This window comes from Canis lupus, chromosome 10 (genome assembly GCF_011100685.1).
Source record: "Canis lupus familiaris isolate Mischka breed German Shepherd chromosome 10, alternate assembly UU_Cfam_GSD_1.0, whole genome shotgun sequence".
In the NCBI taxonomy this organism is placed as follows: domain Eukaryota; kingdom Metazoa; phylum Chordata; class Mammalia; order Carnivora; family Canidae; genus Canis; species Canis lupus.
The window spans coordinates 62,567,393-62,587,514 of NC_049231.1; the positions used below are offsets into that span (position 1 = coordinate 62,567,393).

The following is a 20,122-nucleotide window of genomic DNA, read 5'->3' on the forward strand; positions in this document are numbered from 1 at the left end:
CTTTGGAAAACAGCTAACCAGCTGTCGTCTTTCCAATCACAATGTACCACACTGACATCAAAAAAGGTAAAGCATGAACCAGAGCTGTGCTTTTTATAATCTGAATTTCTAATTTGTTTAGTTTTACCAGCTGTCGTAATTTTTTTAATTCTAGAAATTTTGAAGATTTCCAATTTTTAGGTATACCATGTTGCTTGCAAAATTTCCTTTTACTATTTTTTACTTTCATTTACCAATGCATTCTGAAAACTGTCAAAAGCAACGTTAAATAGTAAAGGTGACAGATTGTTGTTTTATCTCTGAAAATGAAAATTACCTAGACCTTGAAAGCAACCCATAATTTCATCCTTACACAGCTGGGAGTATGTATATTCCTCTAGGTTTTGTGTGGGTGTTTTTTTTTTTTTTCTTCCACATGTACTAAGTTATTTTTCCTATTGTTGTAGGACTGTGATCACATTCTGCATATTGTTTTCCAATTTGCTTTTTTTCATGTAATCCAAGGTCATTTCCTATCCTCTTAAAGACCATATAATACAAACTATTTAATGACTCTATGATAAATTACAGATTTACTTAACTAAGCTCCTACTAACGGACAGTTGTTTCCAGTTTTTACCCAATAAAAACTGAATGAAAATAAATAGCCTATGTATGTTGTTGGACACTTTTATAAGTAGAGTAGGGTAGACTCTTAGATCTGGTACTGCAGCATCAAGGGCCATGGATAATCCAAATTGGCAATACTAATATGCATCCCTAAACTGACTCCATTGTAACAGCTCTTCTTTCCCCAAACTGTTTAAACATGTATACCATTTAAACTTTATATCATAGTTGGGGGGAAAAATGAGAGAAAAGAGAAACCAACATTAATAAGGAGAGGCAACCCTCCTATGGTTACCAAACATTTAGTAGTTTTGTATGTGTGAAGGAGTTGCCTGTTGACGTCCTTTACTTATCTTACTAACGTTCTTTCCCATCTCACTGAATCCTAAAAATCACTGTATTGACAATACTAGCCATTTACCTGTTTAGAATGCCAGTATTTTCCCCATTAGCTGTACTTTAACCTATGGCATTTTTCAACACGTAGTATTTTCAGTTTTTATGTTGCCAAAATTGTAATTTCTCTTGTTTATGGGTTTTATGTCCTGTTTAACATGACCTTTCAAGTTGGACGGTACTATCTATATGATTCTATATTTTTCTCTAATTTTGTTATAATTTTATTTTTCACAACTAAATCTTTGGGTTAATCTATTTTAGTCTAAGTGATAAGTAGATTAATAAAATTCTGCCCCTCCTCTCCCTACATACGTGATTCCCTCAATACCATACCGTCTCCACAGGTTTGATAGGTCATGTTTACTGTCTTCAGAATCCTCATGTATCCTTATGTTTGTCTGGGGCTGTTTTTGCCCGTGTATGTTTTTCTACCTATGTATTTCCATACCTACAATACATAGCTTTAAACATTATAGTTTACTTTTATGTAAGAAAGGAGAGAATAAACCTGTATTTGCTGTTTTCATGCAAAAAAAGATAAAATTAATATAAGTGGAGGGCAGGCCTGTGAATGGTATGGTGATGTGTACCTTTTGTTATTTTGAATTATAAATTATGATATGTAAGTAAATCCTAAAAAATAAAATTAAAGATTACTGATCTTTAGTAAGTATTTCAGAAATTAATAGTGTCAGGTTCTCCTATTATTCTTTTTTAGAATCTTTTTTGGTTAAACTCTGTTGTTTTTCAATTAATCAAAATACTGTAGTTTCAGACACTTATTTCACATGGCAGTCGTAGCTTTATTCACTCTCCCAAAATTCTTTCCTCCACTTTTGTTTCCCCTAACCCCATGCCCCTAACCTACAATTCTAATATACAATTATTACATACTTCCTTTTTATCTCCTAACAAATCATAAAATCTACTCAGTTACCTATATAAGAATTACTACAAAGTCTTTTCCTCAAAACTAAGTGACTTACAAACCAAGTTTTGAGACAATCCCACCCATGGTCACAATATTGGCCCTTGGATCTAATCTCAAGGCTCAAATGATTAAAGACATAACCAATTTAAATTTACCCTTCCCTTTCTTTGTTACCAAATATAATTTAAGAAAATTACACAAATTAAAAAAAAAAAAAAAGAAAATTACACAAATTAGGGAGCCCTGGTGGCTTAGTAGTTTAGCACCACCTTTGGCCCAGGGCGTGATCCTGGAGACCCAGAATCGAGTCCCATATCAGGCTCCCTGCGCATGGAGCCTGCTTTTCTCTCTGCCTGTGTGTGTCTCTGCCTCTCTCTCCTTCTGGGTCTCTCATGAATAAATAAATAAAATCTTAAAAAAAAAAACTACACAAATTAGAACTCCTTATCAACTTTCTGCTCCCCGTTACAGTCATTAACATGGGCTTAACTTCTTAAGCTTTTTCCTAGTGACTCTCCTTGGAAATAATCATTTCAGCTGAAAGTGGAAGTTAACTTTAAACATTGGGACATACTCTCTTCATTCAGATGAGGCATGAGGAAAGCACTGCTTTTAGGTCTCTGTTAAAATAGTGTCTAATTTTCTGCATTAAGATATAATGAGTTCCGGAAAAGGTGGAAGAGTATGAGGATCTAACAAAAATATATAACTCTGAAAAATTTCTTTTCCTGCTCAATTTGTAACGGCTTTGGTTTCTATTCAATACACAGCCACCAGTCAAATCTGGCTTAGTTAAAATTAAGATAAAAGTTCAGTTCCTTAAATCACATTTCAAGTTCTCAACACTCACATATGGCTTGTGGCTATCATATCATGCACAATGATGCAGTTGGAGAATATTTCCATCCTCAAAGAAAGTTCTATAGAATGGTGCTATGTAGAAAACTAAACACTAGGAGGCAGCATCAACAGTGCTTCATGGTAACAAGAGGAATGTAAGTATAAAGTATTATGAGAGTTGATTCAGCTAATGTTGAAGGCTAAGTGTATGTCCATCCCCTCCCTCTCTCCTCCTCTCTTCCATGTTTAATTTCCTCAAAATTGTGTATCTGTATTGATGAGGAAGACAGTCCCAAACAGGGTAAAACGTTCACTATTTGATCAGAGCTGTTCAAGCAGCTAAAATAGCTCCTCACATAACTTCTGGTATAAATTATGTGAACATGATTACCAAGAACCGTTCTCAAGGTCAGCATTTAGTAAGTCCCCCTCCTTATCTGGGAGTAAAGCTGTGTTACTAGAATTCCTGGACATTTTCTCACACTTGATCACTGCCACTGCTAGGTTTTAGTTTTTTACCAAGTGCCATGACCAAACTGTGTAATCATGAAATGGCCAACCTGAGTATGTGCTCCCTGCCCACCACCCCCAACCTGGCAATTCAGCCGTATGTATATAAAACCAGCTAATGATAACCGATGGAAGGAACAACCTTTTAAATCTGAAGACACTAATCACTTACCAATAAAATGGTTTTTCTGAAGAAGAATTATCCCTGACAGCTGTTACCACTTCCTTCTTCTCCGATAATGAAACCTAAGGTATGTTCACATATCTTGCCCTACTTAAAATCGATCAAAACTTTTCCATAGAAAGAAGGGGTTGTGATTGAGGAAAAGCACAAGGGGGAGGTTCTAGAGCATGGCAATATTCTGTTTCTTGACCTGAGTGGTAATTCCATGAGCATTTCACTTCCTATGCTCTGAAACAAAACTACAAAACACTGGGAGAGGATCCTGGGCCATCCCTAAAGAAGTTAAGATTCAAAGAACACACAGAGTCTGGGAACTCTGGAGGTCCTGGGATAGGGGACATGTCTTCTAAAGACTTATCAGCTAGAAAAAGTCACCCACTGGCAGCAATTCTCTTATAGCTCTCAAGCACATCCTGGAGTAATTTGAGATTTTACCCCTTTTATAATTCACTGACGGTTTTGTTTTCTATTTCTCATATCTTCCTTTTTCAAATTTCCTTTCTTCTCATTCACCTCTCTGTTTCATGAAACTTACCTCCTAATTTACTCACATATGCACCTCTGCTTCACCCTGGCAAGCCCACTCAGTTTGCTCTTGGCATTGCCAGCTCCAAAGCACAGCTGGCTCTATAGATCTCATCTTATCCTCAAGATCAGGGCTGGGAAAGTCCACCTCTCTAAGCCTGCCTCCCTAAGCAGAGTAGTTTTTGGTTTTTGTTTTAAAATTCTGCTGGGCAGATGGAGGAGGACTTGGGCTTCTATGTACAAAAGTGATCAGCCCTACTCCACACTCCTTTATAGGCCAGCTGAAACTCTGGGCAGAACTATTCAATGGAAACCAGTAAGTTGGTGTTTTCTTAATAAAAATAAAAATGTTCCCAAGAATAATTAATATTTTTAAACCGGCACTTTAAAAAAGAAAAAAAGGGTTGTCTCATTTTTGTCTCCCCTTCCTAAGTGGCTAGGGGCTTAAAATAATTCAGTGGAATTTACTGCTTATCTTTTATACTTACTCAGCTTAACTAATGTTTCAGTAAATTTTTCACAGTTGATTGCAACTCGGCATAATAGATGGATGAATTGATGATAAGAAAAGAAGTAGTCTAGCAGCATACGATCATAAACGTCATCTTTGCCCTGAAGGTTAAAGATGATAAAATGGTTGCACTTAAATTGTATAATAAATTAAAGAGCATATTTTGTGCAAATGTAATAAGTTTAACTAAAAAGCTGATTAAATATTTAAATTCTATAAGAACCTACTTTTAAATTCCAAGTTTCTAGAAATGTTAAGATCTTAATTGTCACAAGTTTATTTTCAGTGTGCAAATGCTTATCAATTAAAATTACCCATTATCTCTATATACTTTCTTTAATCAAGTAAAATTACTATAGGATTTTAAAATGTGACACTTTAGTTCTACAGACATCATCAAGAAGAGCTGAATTAAATTTGATTTTTGAAATAGATTTCAAAAGTTTTCTGGAATGGTTACTGCAATGTTAATTATTTTAAATATTTTATCTTATGAGAAGTATATTTAAGATCCAAAGACGGTGGGCAAGGGAGAGTGTGAATGAAGCAGAGTGAAGAAGATAAAGGGGGAAAACTGTTTAAAAAATGTTGAAACTGAGAAATTATCTTGTGTCAATGTACGTTCTTTATAATTTAGAATTAGCATTATTTTAGGATACGCATTAGAAGAGAAGAATCAAGACTACAAATGGTCAAGCTATCAATCAGTGATATTAGGCTTAGGTGAAAGGATTATAATTAAAAGGGCAGTAAAAGAAGTCATTAATTAAATGGCCAAATTTAAACAATAGTAAATACCTAACTTGACTTTTCAGGTTTAGATATATGGCCCAGTTATAATTTAGCCTAGTGACAAATACTAGTAGGACTTTCTATTAGGGTATTTTTTTTTTTTTTTTTGAGGGAGGAAAAAACTTACTACTTGTGCTTATTGTTGATTTTGCAAATATTCAACCAACATCTCAGAGCACTAAAAGGAAAAAGTCCAAATGAGTCTAATCTTCTTAGGATCCACAAAATGGTCATTTAAGTTTAATATAACTGCCAGAGGGGAAATTTCAAATTACTGTGTACTACAGAAACATGGTTTTCCTGGCATCCCAACATACCTTACTGGTTTCCACCATTGTGGGCAAGAGGCACATATTGAGTTCAGGGCGCGGAGGCCGAATATTGCTTTTCCCTCCTATTAGCTTGATATTTTCTCGACAAGGGAAATAAGGTCCAAGAGACACTAAGACATTAAAAGTGTACAGTAAGAATAAATGGAAAAAAATAAATCTCCATGTTTCAGTGTGCAGAAAGATTAAATACCAACCACATTCAAGTACTGTGCTAGATGAATACGTACTTGGTATATTACTATGATGATAAGTACAATGGTTGTGTTGTAGAAATGGAACCAGAGTATGAAGAAAGTCATGAGGACTCAAAAGCACAAGTTCCTTGAGAACATCTGAAAATAAAAACACAATATGAGTATTAAAAAACTAGAGTATCTCTAACCTGCTTCTTTCGAACTCACAAACCCTGTTAGGGTGACTAGTGGCAGCATGGCAGGCGACAAGTTTTAACGAGTCAAACTGTTTTAGCTGCTGACACTGGGAGAAATTCTGTCTGATGTTCAATCAAATCTGGATCAGCACACTTACTAACCATAATACAGTCATCATTTAGAAACCAAAGTTTAAAACTATTTATTTGTATTCTATTTATCCAAGAGAAGCGTCACGGAGAAGAGTACACTAAGGGAAATATTTAATGCACATTGATGACATGTCTTCCAAAAAATCAACCAAAGCAACTTAGACGGAAAATCCAAGGTTCAAAGTTCTTTGGATCTAAGATCTAATCCTTAGTCTACTTTTAATGTTTCATGATGCTAGATGGACTAATCACACAGAAGTAAAGCTCGTGATGACAGGCTATTGACAATCAGAGGTTAGTGTAGTATAGACCAGTAATTCCACAGAACATCAGGCCGAAACGTGCCAAAACTTACTGCTTACACATGACAGCCATTCATGTCATTTCGAGAAACTGGTAATAAAGTTACAGTCTCTAGAGAGAATTTTTTTAAATGGCTTCTAAACTAGTAAAACAAAATTCAGTATAAATTTAAAACGAGGGAGGGGGGATCCCTTAACAGGCACAAATTATCACCTTATTATAACTATGTAATCAATAAAAAGGCAAAATTCTTGGGAGTCTAAGAACAGCTACTGTGTCTAGGCAAAAGAACAGGCAGTAAAATAATCTTCCGAACCCTTTACAGTATCAGCTCTCCTTTGCAAACATTTGCATGATCCTACCTTATTTATATAGGACCAGAAGATTTCAGAGCTGGAAGATATCTAGAGGTAACCTAAGGACAAAGAGCCCAGATATACTACATGACCTGCCAGTGATCATATAGCATAATTATTGGCATGTTGAGAAATGTAACTAGATTTTCTAGGACCTGCTGGCCATTGTAACACATAAAAAGGACAAGTGTCTTCCAAACCCTGCATAACTAATACCACATCTTACAAAGAATATTCCACAAAAATCATCTTCCATTAGGTTTTTATACAGATGTATTTTCCAACTAACTTACCTATACAGGCATTTCTAAGTTCTGGAGGACTATAGGAATTAAGAAGAGTTAACAGTTTATGAGCAAACTCAATTCGTTCCTGCCACTGAATTAATGCTTGTTTCACATCTGCAAATACAAAAGTATACATAAAAATGTCATTTGAGTTCAAACTTCCTCACAATTATTTTCTATTATTATCTACAGGATGCTAACACTAAGAATATCTAATGACAAACATCTTTGGTGAAAGCTAAGTGATGATTTTCATGAGATGGCTACTACTGTGAAACTTGACAAATTTCTTTAAGCACATACTCTAGGGATGAGTATGTCCATTTTCTAGAAATTTATATGAAGTTCAGAGTTCACATGCAATTTTACAGGGACACAAGACATGGGTTTTATAGTTATTTCTCTTAAAACTAAAAATGGTCTAACCTAAGCCATGGAGGTTTCCAGCTGGAGAACCTTCACAAAACACCCATGTTGTTACTGTGCTTGGGAAGTGTCTCCCTATCTTTTAAATCTTATCATAACACTTATAGGATGCTTGCCTATTTTTTAGGCAGGCATAAGAGAATAAACAAAAGCACTCCAGCCTTATACCAGGTCATGATGAACATTTCCTGATGGTTAGCCAGCAGCAGCCCCATCTTCTACATAAACTAGAGATAAAGATAAATTCTCTGAAGGATGTGGTCTGAAATCCTTATTTCACTCTTTAATAGTTGGAAGTAACAAAAATAAGGGATGCCTAGGTGGCTCAGTAGTTTGAGTGTCTATCTTTGGCTGAGGGCGTGATCCCAGAGTCCCTGGATCGAGTCCCACATTGGGCTCCCTGCATGGAGTCTGCCTCTCCATCTGCCTGTGTCTCTGCCTCTCTTTCTGTTTCTCTCATGAATAAATAAAATCTTAAAAAAAAAAAAAAAAAAAAGGGAAGTAACAAAAATAAGAAGTAGGAATAATCAAACCTTTTCTCTGAAGATAAGGGCGTGTGGACTTCAAAACCGAAAGGAATATGGACAGAAGTTCTACTAAGTCTCCAGTCACATGGCAAGCTGTGGCTTCATGGTACATCATGTGCAGTGTGTTGAAAGACTACAAGTGATTTAAAAAAAAGGAAAACCTCATTTCATTTTTACTTGACTGAGCCACAAAATGGTAGTACTCATCCTTTATGACAGATGTTTTCAGACCTTATGTGTGTGCATATATGCACAAAGCAAATATATTTGCTGTCTACCTAAAAGTCAAATTCTCCCAAGTCAGATCTTTTATAAAATATAAAAACAGTGCTCACCTTCAGAGCTGATATTTTATGCATACTTTCTGGTCTGAAGGAATAACCTGTTTAATCAGTTTGTTTTTCATTATTCTTTGTTCTAAGACCACAAGCCTTAGAAATTACAAAGCAGCAGGCAACAAGAAGATTGGGTAGAATGGGTGACTGCTTTAACTAACTTTCCAGGGCTTTGGAAGAAAGACAATGGTGAAATGGTTGTCAGCCATACCCAAAACAGTAAATCTGAATGAAGGGAAAGAGCTCCAAAAGGAAGAATTCCTTTAATTTTATTGGCTTGTTAAATCTTTTAATTCCAAATCCTTAGTTTTTTTTTTCCTACTTCATTCTATAAAGGTTTTCTAATCCTCTCGAATCAGTTCCCTATAACCTATAGACCATCCACTATTTGAAGTTCAAAATGCATAGTCTAGAATCGGTGGTAGTACATAATCCGGACAATGTACTTCTGTGGCATTCAAACAGTGTAAGCTTGTGACAATAGGAACCATGTCTGCTTATTCACTGCTCCTTCTCCAATGCCTAGCACAATGACTGGCACAGAGTAGACACATTCAAACATCTGGTGAATGAAACAATGAAATTCTCACTACTTTTCATACTTTTGTTCTAGCCAAACAGAAATAATAGCATTTTTCAAATACAACAATACTTTCTTGCCTCTGCAAGAAATTACCAAGTCATTTATCTAGATGCTCTCCCACTTATTTTTACAAGTCCAAATTTTTCAAAATACAGTTTCAAATATGTTGTATTCCTATTCTATAATACTATTGACTGAAGAAAACTATCCTATCTCTTACATCTCAAGGTACTCTTGGCATATACTCTTTTATCTTCTCTCCTTTGCTAGACTTAAGGGGTAAAATGCACCTTTATGGCTTTAAAATCATCTCATAGTTTGTGGATGTTCAAGAATTGTGGGAAGAATGAACAGGTGATTTGAATCACCTCTAACAGACTCAATGGTTTTCTCTGATGAAGCTAATCTCAGTTTCATACTATCAAATAAGTGAGCTCTTGAGAAATTCTGTCAGTGATTAGATCGTATGAATTTCATCTGTTTCTACCCTTTAAATGATATGAATAAAACTAAACTATTTCCAGTGGTTGTTCTAAACACAAAATAGGAAAAGTATGGAATTAGTATGGATAAAGAAAACAGCAACCTAAAAACTGTGACCTAATCACATTTTTGTAATATAGCATTTACTGATCTATATAATAAAAATCCAGACACCTGTAAAACACTCTAGCATAAACTCTAAATATCCACAAAAAAAGTAGTCTTGGTGAGAATATTAAAATAAGATATATCTACAGTAAAATGAATTAAAATATTTACCTCAGTCATTAGGATCAACCCTCGATTAAATACAACAAGAAGTCTATCTTCATCAGATTCTAATAGTATTCTGAAGGCACTAGAAGAAAAAAAAAAGTCCAGGTTGAGAACTTTGAATCAGAATGGAAAACTTTGGTGATAAAAAACAGACAGATGTAAACTGTAATTTAGCTCTTTTCTGCCTACAGGAGAGAGACTGCTATATCTGTTTCCTAGTAATATAATAAAAAGAGTTAATATTAAGAAACCCTCTAAGTAACATGGAAAAGTTATGTCTGCTAGTATCTAGTCAACAATTATCCACAATGGTGGAAGAGAGGTATCATGGAGATATATTTTAAGTTTCAGTATAAACAATGCTTATTTTTATAATGTGTTTTTAGCTTCTAAACTATTTTAAGCTCTAGATAAACAAAATATACTATCCAAGCACTTGTCAGCTGATTCTTGGGAAGAAAGAGAAACATGAGGGGGAAAACATGAAATACATTTTGGCCCTGAAAATAATCTATGTGATAATCATCAAAAGCAGTTAATGGACCTAATTTCATTATTAGGTACTGGAAACTGCTGCTATATGTAGTACAACTGGAATTCCTTTTACTTCAATTAGTTTTGTTTTGTTTTAAAAGATTTTTATTTATTTATGTGAGAGAGAGAGAGAGAGAGAATGAGAGGGATGCCTGGGTGGCTCAGTGGTTGAGCATCTCAGAGTGCTGGGATTGGGGATTGAGTCCCACATCGGGCTCCCTGCAGGGAGCCTGCTTCTCCCTCTGCCTATGTCTCTGCCTCTCTGTCTCTCATGAATATATAAATAAAATCTTAAAAAAAAAAAAAGAATGAGAGAGAGAGAATACAAGCATGAGTTATGGGGGAAGAGGGAATGGAAGAAGAGGGAACTCCTTGCTGAGCAGGGAGCCCAAAGTGGGGAGGCTCCATCCCAGGACTCCAGGATCATGACCTGAGCCGAAGGCAGACCCTTAATCAACTGAGACATCCAGGCACTCCCTATGTTTTCTTTCCTTTTTTCAAAAAAGAATTAAGAAAGCTCAAAAAAAGAAAAAAAAAAAAAGAATTAAGAAAGCTCAAAATCTTTCTATTTCTTTTAGAGAATAAGCTTTAAGTAGTAAACCTTGGAAACAAAATGTATTCAAAATTAATATCAAAACTTTAAAAGAATTCCTTTAGAGGAATTCTGCCAAAAGCATAATTAATTCATTTTGTGTACTAATAAAGAATCAAATTTGAAAGTTTTCTGAAGAAGATAATCTGAAATAACCTTATCTTGGGTTAAGCATAAAATACTGTAATGTGGGCAGCCCGGGTGGCTCTGCGGTTTAGCACCGCCTTTGGCCCAGAGCCTGATTCTGGAGACCCAGGATGGAGTCCTGCGTTGGGCTCCCTGCAGGGAGCCTGCTTTTCCCTCTGCCTGTGTCTCTGCCTCTCTCTCTGTGTGTCTCTCTCTGTCTCTCATGAATAAATAAATTTTAAAAATCTTAAAAAAAAAATGCTGTAATGTTCAAAGAAGTACTACCAAAAAATGTGTGCCTGATAAAGGACATTACCTCCAAATCTTAGATGTAATACACAGAAGCACTTTAAGAAATTAACCTGGACTGGGCAACCCTCTTGGATCCCATCCCTCTTCAGAAGCTCTGTACTAGCGCTCAATAAACTTTGCTTTGCTGCCCACCACTTAAAAAAAAAAAAAAAGGAAAGAAATTGACCTGGCCTTTATTTCCACAGTTAAAGGGAATTATGTATAATTTGTTGTAGAGTTCCTTTATAACCATTCAATAACTTCTGTAGCTCTGAACAACGATAAAGATGATATTTTGTTACTTTGTCTAATTCTTACAGTTAAAGACAGGTAAATCTGGGCTAGACAGAATGAAAAATACATTAAGTCTCATCCAAAGATGGAGAAAGCTATTTCTGGAAGCTTGTGGAACTAAATCTCCAAGCATAAGGCAGGATGAATCAGAACAGAGAAGAGGATACAAGGTTTAGGCTTAAGACTGTATATTAAGGTTCCTTCCAATCTTGATTCTATGATTGTGATAAAAGATACAACCCAAAACCAAACCAAACCAAAAACTGTTTAAAAGTAACTCATTTTTTACAAGATAAATCTTTCCAAGGTGATTGAATGCAAAAATGCTTCCCTAATTAAAGAATTGGTAAACTTTTGGTTATAAATAATTATAACTCTTTAAGTGTCAAAAGGCTGGTCCCCATTCCCTCACTTGGAAAAACAAACAAATTAAAAAAAAAAACCAAAACACCAGAAAACACCTTTTTACCTTATTAAAGTAGTCCAGCAGGAGCGGCCATCTAAGCAACGTAAGTAACAACTTATGGTTGTTTTCTTAAACTGTTTAATATCTTCTAATTCTTCCTCTCTCATATCTGGCCTTTGAGCTATAAACAGCTGCATCAGGTTAAATAGTTCTTCTACTGCCTAAAAAGGGCAAATAAGCATTATGGTGATCTTTTAACCCTATAACATTCTGTAATGTTTGCTTCTCATTTCTGAATGTTAGACCCACTTGTCAGCTTTTAAAACTAAACAAATTATATCAGATTACACTACCTTTCAAGAATAGTTACAAAATTACCAATGAATTCTATTTTTAAAATTTAATATATTCTTCACTAAAAGAAAATAATCTTAAATTTTTCAGGTAGACTCATTTTTAGGTTCATTTTTAGTCTTAACACTGTTTCAAGCACTAGCTTTGTAACTTCAAATGGGCATCCAGACATGCTACCCTAATCCTTTGCTCCATTTCTTTAATGAGAAAACACAATTTTCATCACAAAATTTTCACTAACATTTGAATTAATACCACTTCTGAGAAAACCCTTTATGCAAACATTTGGAATGTTCTTTCTAGACTGATGAATCGTTAGTTCAACTTTCTGACTGATGAAATGTGGAAACCAATATTTAAGCAAAACCGTTAACTGTGGGTTTATAAATTCCTTTACCATGGGCATGTGGGCATACTTATCAATGAACTGAAAAGCCCCAATTCCAAAATTTCCATGGAAAAAATTGATTTAAGCACCATTTTCATGAAAACCTCCAATAAAGCTCTACAATAAAAGATGTTATATTTCATTGATGTCACGAAACAACATTATCAGATAAATATTCTATCTTGCCCAATACTCATCCAAAGGTATATTTAACCATGGACATCATGTTTAGTAATTAAGTCAAATATTTTTTATGTGAATGTGATTAAGAAAATCCACTGAATCTTGATAATCTTAATAAATCCTGTCCTGACTCCTTTGAGGTCAGGCAGACTCACTTTCGTTTCCTTTGGTCTTCTTACAGTCTTGGCTTTGAATCTTTTTTGGTACTTAGTATACTCACTTTCTTGCCTCTATTCTAGGCACTCTAAATTTCCTGGCTGGAAACCAGGTTATTCCTTCTGGATGAGAACAATTTACTACATCATATCTAAAGGACAGGAAAGGTCCTTTTTACAACAGGAAAAAGAAATATAGTATGCAATTCAAGGATACCAATAATTAAAATATTCTTCAATGTATTCATTTAATTAAACTCTTAAGCACTGGAAGTCGTCAAAAAGCTCCTGCTCCTCCACTCCCACCATCTCCCATTTAGCAAAAACTTCTCACATTGGCAATTTGTGGCTTCTATATTATAATAGCTTGAAAAAAGTATTCTGCACTCTTCTTCCAACCCTTTTTCTAGATTTATATCCTCTTGGTGTAATATTCAGTTTACAACAGAGAGTTAAGAAGCAACAGTGAAAAGAAATATCCAGGAATGACAGCCATACATGAAGGGGGAAAGTTTTAATATGTAATCTACAAATAGTCTGTAGAAAAAAAGGAATCAGATTTAGACTGCACATATTTGTATCCTGATAGATCCCTTAACCATTTCATTCACCTAAATACAGTGTGAGTATAGTAGAGATACTATAGCTAAGATAAAAATACTGTCTAGCTCACAGCTTAGTAGAGCATGTTAATCTTAATGATCAGTTATCTAAACAGTAAATACTTCCCTAAAACCGTACCACAAAACTGACTTTTTTCATTAGGCACATATAAAAGACACATTTACAAAAAAAAACAAATGATAAGAGCTAAGTTCAATTAGAGATAGAATTTCAACATCAACCTAAGAAAAATTATCCATATTACTTAAAAATTTTATAGTAATATAGCATTATATACATATATTCAAGAAAACAAACACATTAAGTCCTTAATAAAGACTGTAGACCATACCTCCATATTTTGTTACCACTTCCCACAATGGGGAAAAATAGGTTATTTCCAATCAACTTGAAGATACAGATATAATTATCAATTTTACTCACTCCAGGGTACTGGCTGGCATGTGGTGTAAGATTCTTAAAGGCCCATTGGATGTTCTGGTGAGAAGCGAGTTGTCTTGTGAATGCAGGAGACTGTTCACAGCAGAGCCTCAGAATGCCGTAGTAGGCGGGCAGCATCCCACGGTTAAAAAGCACCACATCCTGATCATCATGGTCAGCAAGGATGTAATTGAAGGCAATGTTCTTGGTTACCACTGGGTTCTGAACAATAAGGCGGATATTCTCTGGACAGTCAGCACACACATTGTACCAAAATGAAAGCAAAGCCTGTTTATTGTGATTTGTAGCTATTGCTGGCTCAGAAAGTTTAGGCTGGAAAAGGTTCCACAAATCCATGAAATATGTGGAAAACATCAGCTTCTCAGTTTTGGAAATTAAACAGTAAGTCATAAAGCTAAAATAGGGCACTAGCTTTGTAGTGCCATGAACAGCAGCATCAACATAAAGTTTGGCTCTTGAGAGCAAACCAAGGAGCACGTTGTAGACCTGATGTAGGACTACTGTTGTGTCTGGACTGAGTGGAAGGTCACGGGTTGGGATGTGCAAAGACCTTGTTGACCGGAACATCTGGCGGAATGAATTGCTTGGTATAAGGGACACCAGAAGATAAGCTGCAGCTATAAAATGTAAAACAAAACTGTCAGATCCTTATAAGATATAAAACAGACTGAAGAGCAGTCATTAAACACAAAGCCACTCTTCTCTTTAAAAAATAAAATGAATAAAAATTAAGGGACATGAACATTTCTTAATATCTTTCTGCTCTACCACTGGCCCCAAAGAAACTTTCTAAGGAATGATGAAAACAAACATCTTCCATTCTGTCATTGTTATTTTTTAAGTGGCAACAATAATTGCACTAATAGAAGCTTTCCCGAGATGTAGAATTTTCCATTTATTTTATCATTGCATTTCTTCTCAGGAAATAATATGGTTTAACCTGAAAAGAACACAGCATTTAGAGTCAGAAGACCTAGCTAAGACTGTCTGAACATGGTCAAATCATTCAATTTTGTTAGCATGTTTTCTTCTTTACAAAATAAGGGTAAGTTATTTTGTAATAATTTACAGATTAGCAGTAAAATATAAAGTTATAAAGACAGAATGAAATCTACTTTAAAGTGCATTGTAAGGTGAAGATTTTATATATATATATATGCGCCAATTATAGAACATTAACTGGAAAATCTTTACAAGTCTCCTAGGCTAAATTTGTATTTTTAAGATTTTTTCTTCATGAGTACAGTTGACACACAATGTTGTATTAGTCTCAGGTGTACAACAGAATGATTCAACTTCTCTATATGTCATGCTGTGCTCACCACAGTGTCACCACACAACACTATTACAGTACCATTGCTGATATTCCCTATGCTATATGCTTTATCCCCATGACTTATTCATTCCGTAACTAGAAGCTTCTAGGCTGACTCTGAACACAAATCAAGCATCCCTTCTTCAACATACCTGAAAAATGTTATTAAGCATACAATTCTGAGAAATAAATGACTCATTAGTTGAGTTCATCCATAAAAACAGTTACTGTGTATGCAAAGCACTGAGCTAGGTACTTTAAAAATATTACTTCATTTAATCCTCACAATCATTCTGGAGGTAGGTAATGTTACACTGGAAAATCTAAATCTTGGAGAAGCAAAGACCAAGGTCACACAGATAGAGGTGAAACTCAGATTTAGCCCTGGGAGACAATAATGATGATGGTGGTCCAACAACAAGAACTGCTAACATTTATCAAATGTTTATGCTATTTAATACCATAACTTTATGTAGCAGGCACTAATTCTATTATCCTCACTTTCAATCAGACTTAAAACAGTCAGACTACACCCATGTTACACATCTCATGGCAGAGCTGGAATTCAAACCCCGGTAGTCAGATTCATGAGCTAATGTTCCTAAAAACAATCACCAGAGAGCCTCTTCATGGCTTCCAATTCCTTAGAGTTTTTAACTCTTCAATATACCTATAATTTTGTCTCCCATTATTTTACCTATAACTTGATAATTTCCAGTGTTCTGTCAAAGCAAATAAAGTTAGGGTTTCTAAAATTAATTATAACCTATTTTACAGATTTCAAATTAAACCTTATGCACAATTTTGTGCACAATATTACATTTCTACGTATTTTTTCACCTATTAATATCGCCCTGGTTAGGCTCAATTTGGTATAGGTTTCCAATATTAAAACTTGGCATGTAGGGGTCATCTTGATCAATCACTGTGTAAGTTGCTATTGAGAAAAGTAATTTGTGATTAGAAAAAACTTACTTGGTTACATACTTTTACCCCCAAATCTTAAGAAACATTTTCAAACACAACTCAAGGTTCAAAATACTCTACCAAAGACCCACTTAAATTCTACAATGAACATTTAGTTTTATTATATACCAAACCATCTATTTATTTAGGAGCTATCTGCTTCTAAATAAAAAATAAGGTCTTCTTAGGAGAAATAAATTCCAGGAAGGTCAATATGGAAGAATAGGCTATCACGCTAAACACTGCCTTGCTATGACTAAAGAGTCCCTTCATTTAGTTCTATACTGTAGAGAACTTAGAATAAGTCGATCTCCATTTCTATATGACAATTCTTCAACTATTTTAAGACATAAACTTATGTCTCCACTTTTTTTAAACATTCTGAAGCATTCCTTAGAATTTTGTAGGATTTAATATACTTCTCAGTAGTTTTTCTTTTATACATGTTACTATAATTCTTATTGTTATATTGATTTCATTCAAATATCTGGGCTTTTTTTCAATTTATAGCAAAAGGACTTATTCATATTACTATTATAGTCTTATAATTTTTAAATGATTGACTGTAATTATTTCCCAACTGAACATCTAGTTTTTAATTTTTCATAAACATAATAAATAAGGCTATTTAAGCACCCATATATTGAATGACTTATTTACAACACTGGAATCCTTGAAATGATATTACTGAATTTATAAAGGGCAAAGCATTTTGAAGATCTTGGTACAAATAGCTAAACTGCCTCTCATAGAGTAATATTACTCACAACTTCAACTGCCATGTATGAGGAGGCCACTTCCTCAGTACATGAAAATTACGGTTTAATAGCTAAAAAAAACTTTTTTTGGGTTCAGGATATATTTTTTATTGTCTTATGGTCAGAAGTCAGAACATAAATGCCAATCAGCATAGGTGTCAGCATTTATAAATGACCCGTCACTATAGGGTTACATAAACTGGCAGGAAAAACAAGCCGATGAGTACCAATGCCAATCCATGCGTACCCAATCAGTACAAGGTATGTTTCCCAAACAAACTTCTTATTTTAGGACAGGCAGAAGAGACATAGTTACCATATTCTCTCCTGACTTTTCTCTTACTATTAACATCTCTTGTTACTATAGTATATTTGTTGTAACTAAGGAACCAACACTGGCACATTACTTTTAACTAAATTCCATACTTTAGATTTTATTAGTTTTCCCTTAATGTTCTTTTATTTTGGCTCCGGGATCCCATCTAGGATATATTACATTTAATCATGTCTCTGTAAGCTCCTCTTGGCTGTGACAGTTTCTCAGGCTCTCCCTGATTTTGGAAAACCTTGACAGTTTAAAGATTTTATTTTATTTTATTTTATTTTATTTTATTTATTTTATTTATTTTATTTTATTTTTTATTTTTTAAAGATTTTATTTATTTATTCACGAGAGACACAGATACAGGCAGAGGGAGAGCCTGATGTAGGACTCAATCCCGGGACCCCAAGATCACGCCCTGGGCTGAAGGGAGGTGCTCAACCACTGAGCCACCCAGGCATCCCTCAAATGATGTTTTTTTGTAATGAAGACCAGACAAAGTTTATATCATATCACATCAAGGGTACATTCTATCAACACTCATCAGTGATGATATTAACCATAATCACCTGGCTGAGTTAATGTTTGTCAAATTTCACTTCTAGTTATGCTACCCACAAACCACAAGAAACTCTTAAAGAGAGAACAAACTGCGGGGTGATGGAGGGGATTGGGTGGGGGATGGACACCGAGGGCACTTGATATAATGAGCACTGGGTGTTTTAAGTGATAAATCATTCAATCTTCCTGAAACAACACTGCACTGTATATTAACTAAAATTTGGGAAAAAAAAAAAGTTACATAACCCATTCCCCATTCCCTACTCCTTGAAAGCAAGTCACTAAACTCACACTTAAGGGGTTGGGAGGTTAAGCTCCACCTCCTTGGAGGGAGGATGGACATATATACATTCAGAATTTTTTTGTATAGGAGATTTGTCTTTTCTCCATTTATTTATTTGATCCTTTATCAGCGTGGATTCATAGGTATTTATTTTATACTTGGGGGTATAATCCAGCACTATGTTAATTTTTCTACTCAAGTTGTTCTAGCTTTAGCCATTGGGCGTTCTTTCAGGTTGGTTCTGTGTCCGTCCGACATACTCCTATCATTTTGTTTTTTGAGTATTTCTTTACTTTCTGGTCCTACTAGATGCTCCAGGCTCATCTTGTATATTACCTGCCCCAGACCTAGAATCAGCCATTTCTTCAAAGAGCTATTATTTGTTTTATTGGAGAATGGTCTTTAGAAACCTACATCTAGGGGCATTCCATGTGCAAGTTGCTATTGCAGTATCACTCATTCTAGGCCCTTTCAGCAGATGGTTAGGAAGTATGATTTTAATGATTAAATTTAATAATTAAATGCATTTTAAAAATCAGCTTTGATTTTTTAATATTACCAAAAGAAAATATATTATTTAACAAGCAATTTTCTAGTCTGTGAAATATCTACTTTTCGCATTTGTCCATCTGTCTTCCAAGATGTTTATTCTCTTCTAGCCTCTGTAAAGGTGTTTATCATTTAACTCCCATGATTTCATTGAATATTTTCTCTCAATATTTTCAATACCTTTTTATTATGTTCCTCTTCAATTAATGCTTATCATGCTTTGTAATCTATCAAGCAAGGAAACAAAAATGGTGGTGGTGGTGATATCAACCAAGACAGGACAGTTTCCTATCCTTGAAACACCAAAAAACACTGGATATTTGCAAAACATTGCCATTTCCAAATACTAATAATGTAACTTTGGCCTTTAAATCAGTATCTCCAAAAGTCTTTGTAATATACAATGGGCATTACTATAATTGCCTTAAAAACAAAACAAAAGAGCAAAACTTGGAACAACAAATGGTTTAAGTTCTGAATATTTAACTTACAAGTCCTGACTCTAGGATAATTGTGAGCCAAAAGAAACCGCTCGACCCAGTTTTCCATATTCTGTAGGACCCAGCTGTGTGCCAGTTTATTTCGGGGTGTCTGTACTGCCAACCAATCCAAACACTGAGAAGGATTGTATTCAATTACCTAAAAATAAAATGACAAGAACAGAGTATAATCCACTAATTGAGGAGTTTTTCTTTCTTTTTTAAAGATTTTATTTATTTATTCATGAGAGACACAGGGAGAGAGGTAGAGACATAGGCAGAGGGAGAAGTAGGCTCCTCGTGAGAGCCCGATGCAGAACTTGACCCCAGGACCACGACCTGAGCCAAAGGCAGACACTCAACCACTGAGCCACTCAGGGGTCCCAGAGGAGTTACTTTTTTACTTGCTTTTGGTATATGCCATTAATCACTTAAAGTCAAGGTAGTTTTTTGAAAACTAGTGTCTAAGTTTCACCAGTTTTTCTTCTTTTTAAATTAATTTTTTTAAGGTGGGGAGAGGGGTACAGGGACCAGGAGAGAGAGAATCTAAAGCAGGCTCCATGCCCAGCACAGAGCCCAACATGGGGCTCAGTCTCACGACCCTGAAATCATGACCTGAGCCAAAATCAAGAGTTGGATGCTTAACAGACTGGTCCGCCCAGGTGCACCTCTCCATTTTTAAAGCTACATTTATCCATAGGAAATATTCAGAAAAATCTGTCATCAGTTTATAAAATAAAAATAAAATAGCCAAGGACTCTAACATAGA

General features: G+C 35.0%; 1 protein-coding gene across 1 annotated transcript in view; it reads right to left on the bottom strand.

Moving 5' to 3' along the window:
• USP34 (ubiquitin specific peptidase 34) overlaps positions 1-20,122 on the bottom strand; it is a 243,185-nt gene that overhangs the window by 7,868 nt on the left and 215,195 nt on the right. The window contains 9 exon segments of the mRNA XM_038551363.1: positions 4,487-4,610; positions 5,619-5,743; positions 5,861-5,965; positions 7,109-7,216; positions 8,062-8,188; positions 9,736-9,814; positions 12,039-12,196; positions 14,103-14,737; positions 19,366-19,513. Coding sequence (XP_038407291.1) covers positions 4,487-4,610; positions 5,619-5,743; positions 5,861-5,965; positions 7,109-7,216; positions 8,062-8,188; positions 9,736-9,814; positions 12,039-12,196; positions 14,103-14,737; positions 19,366-19,513 — 1,609 coding nt within the window.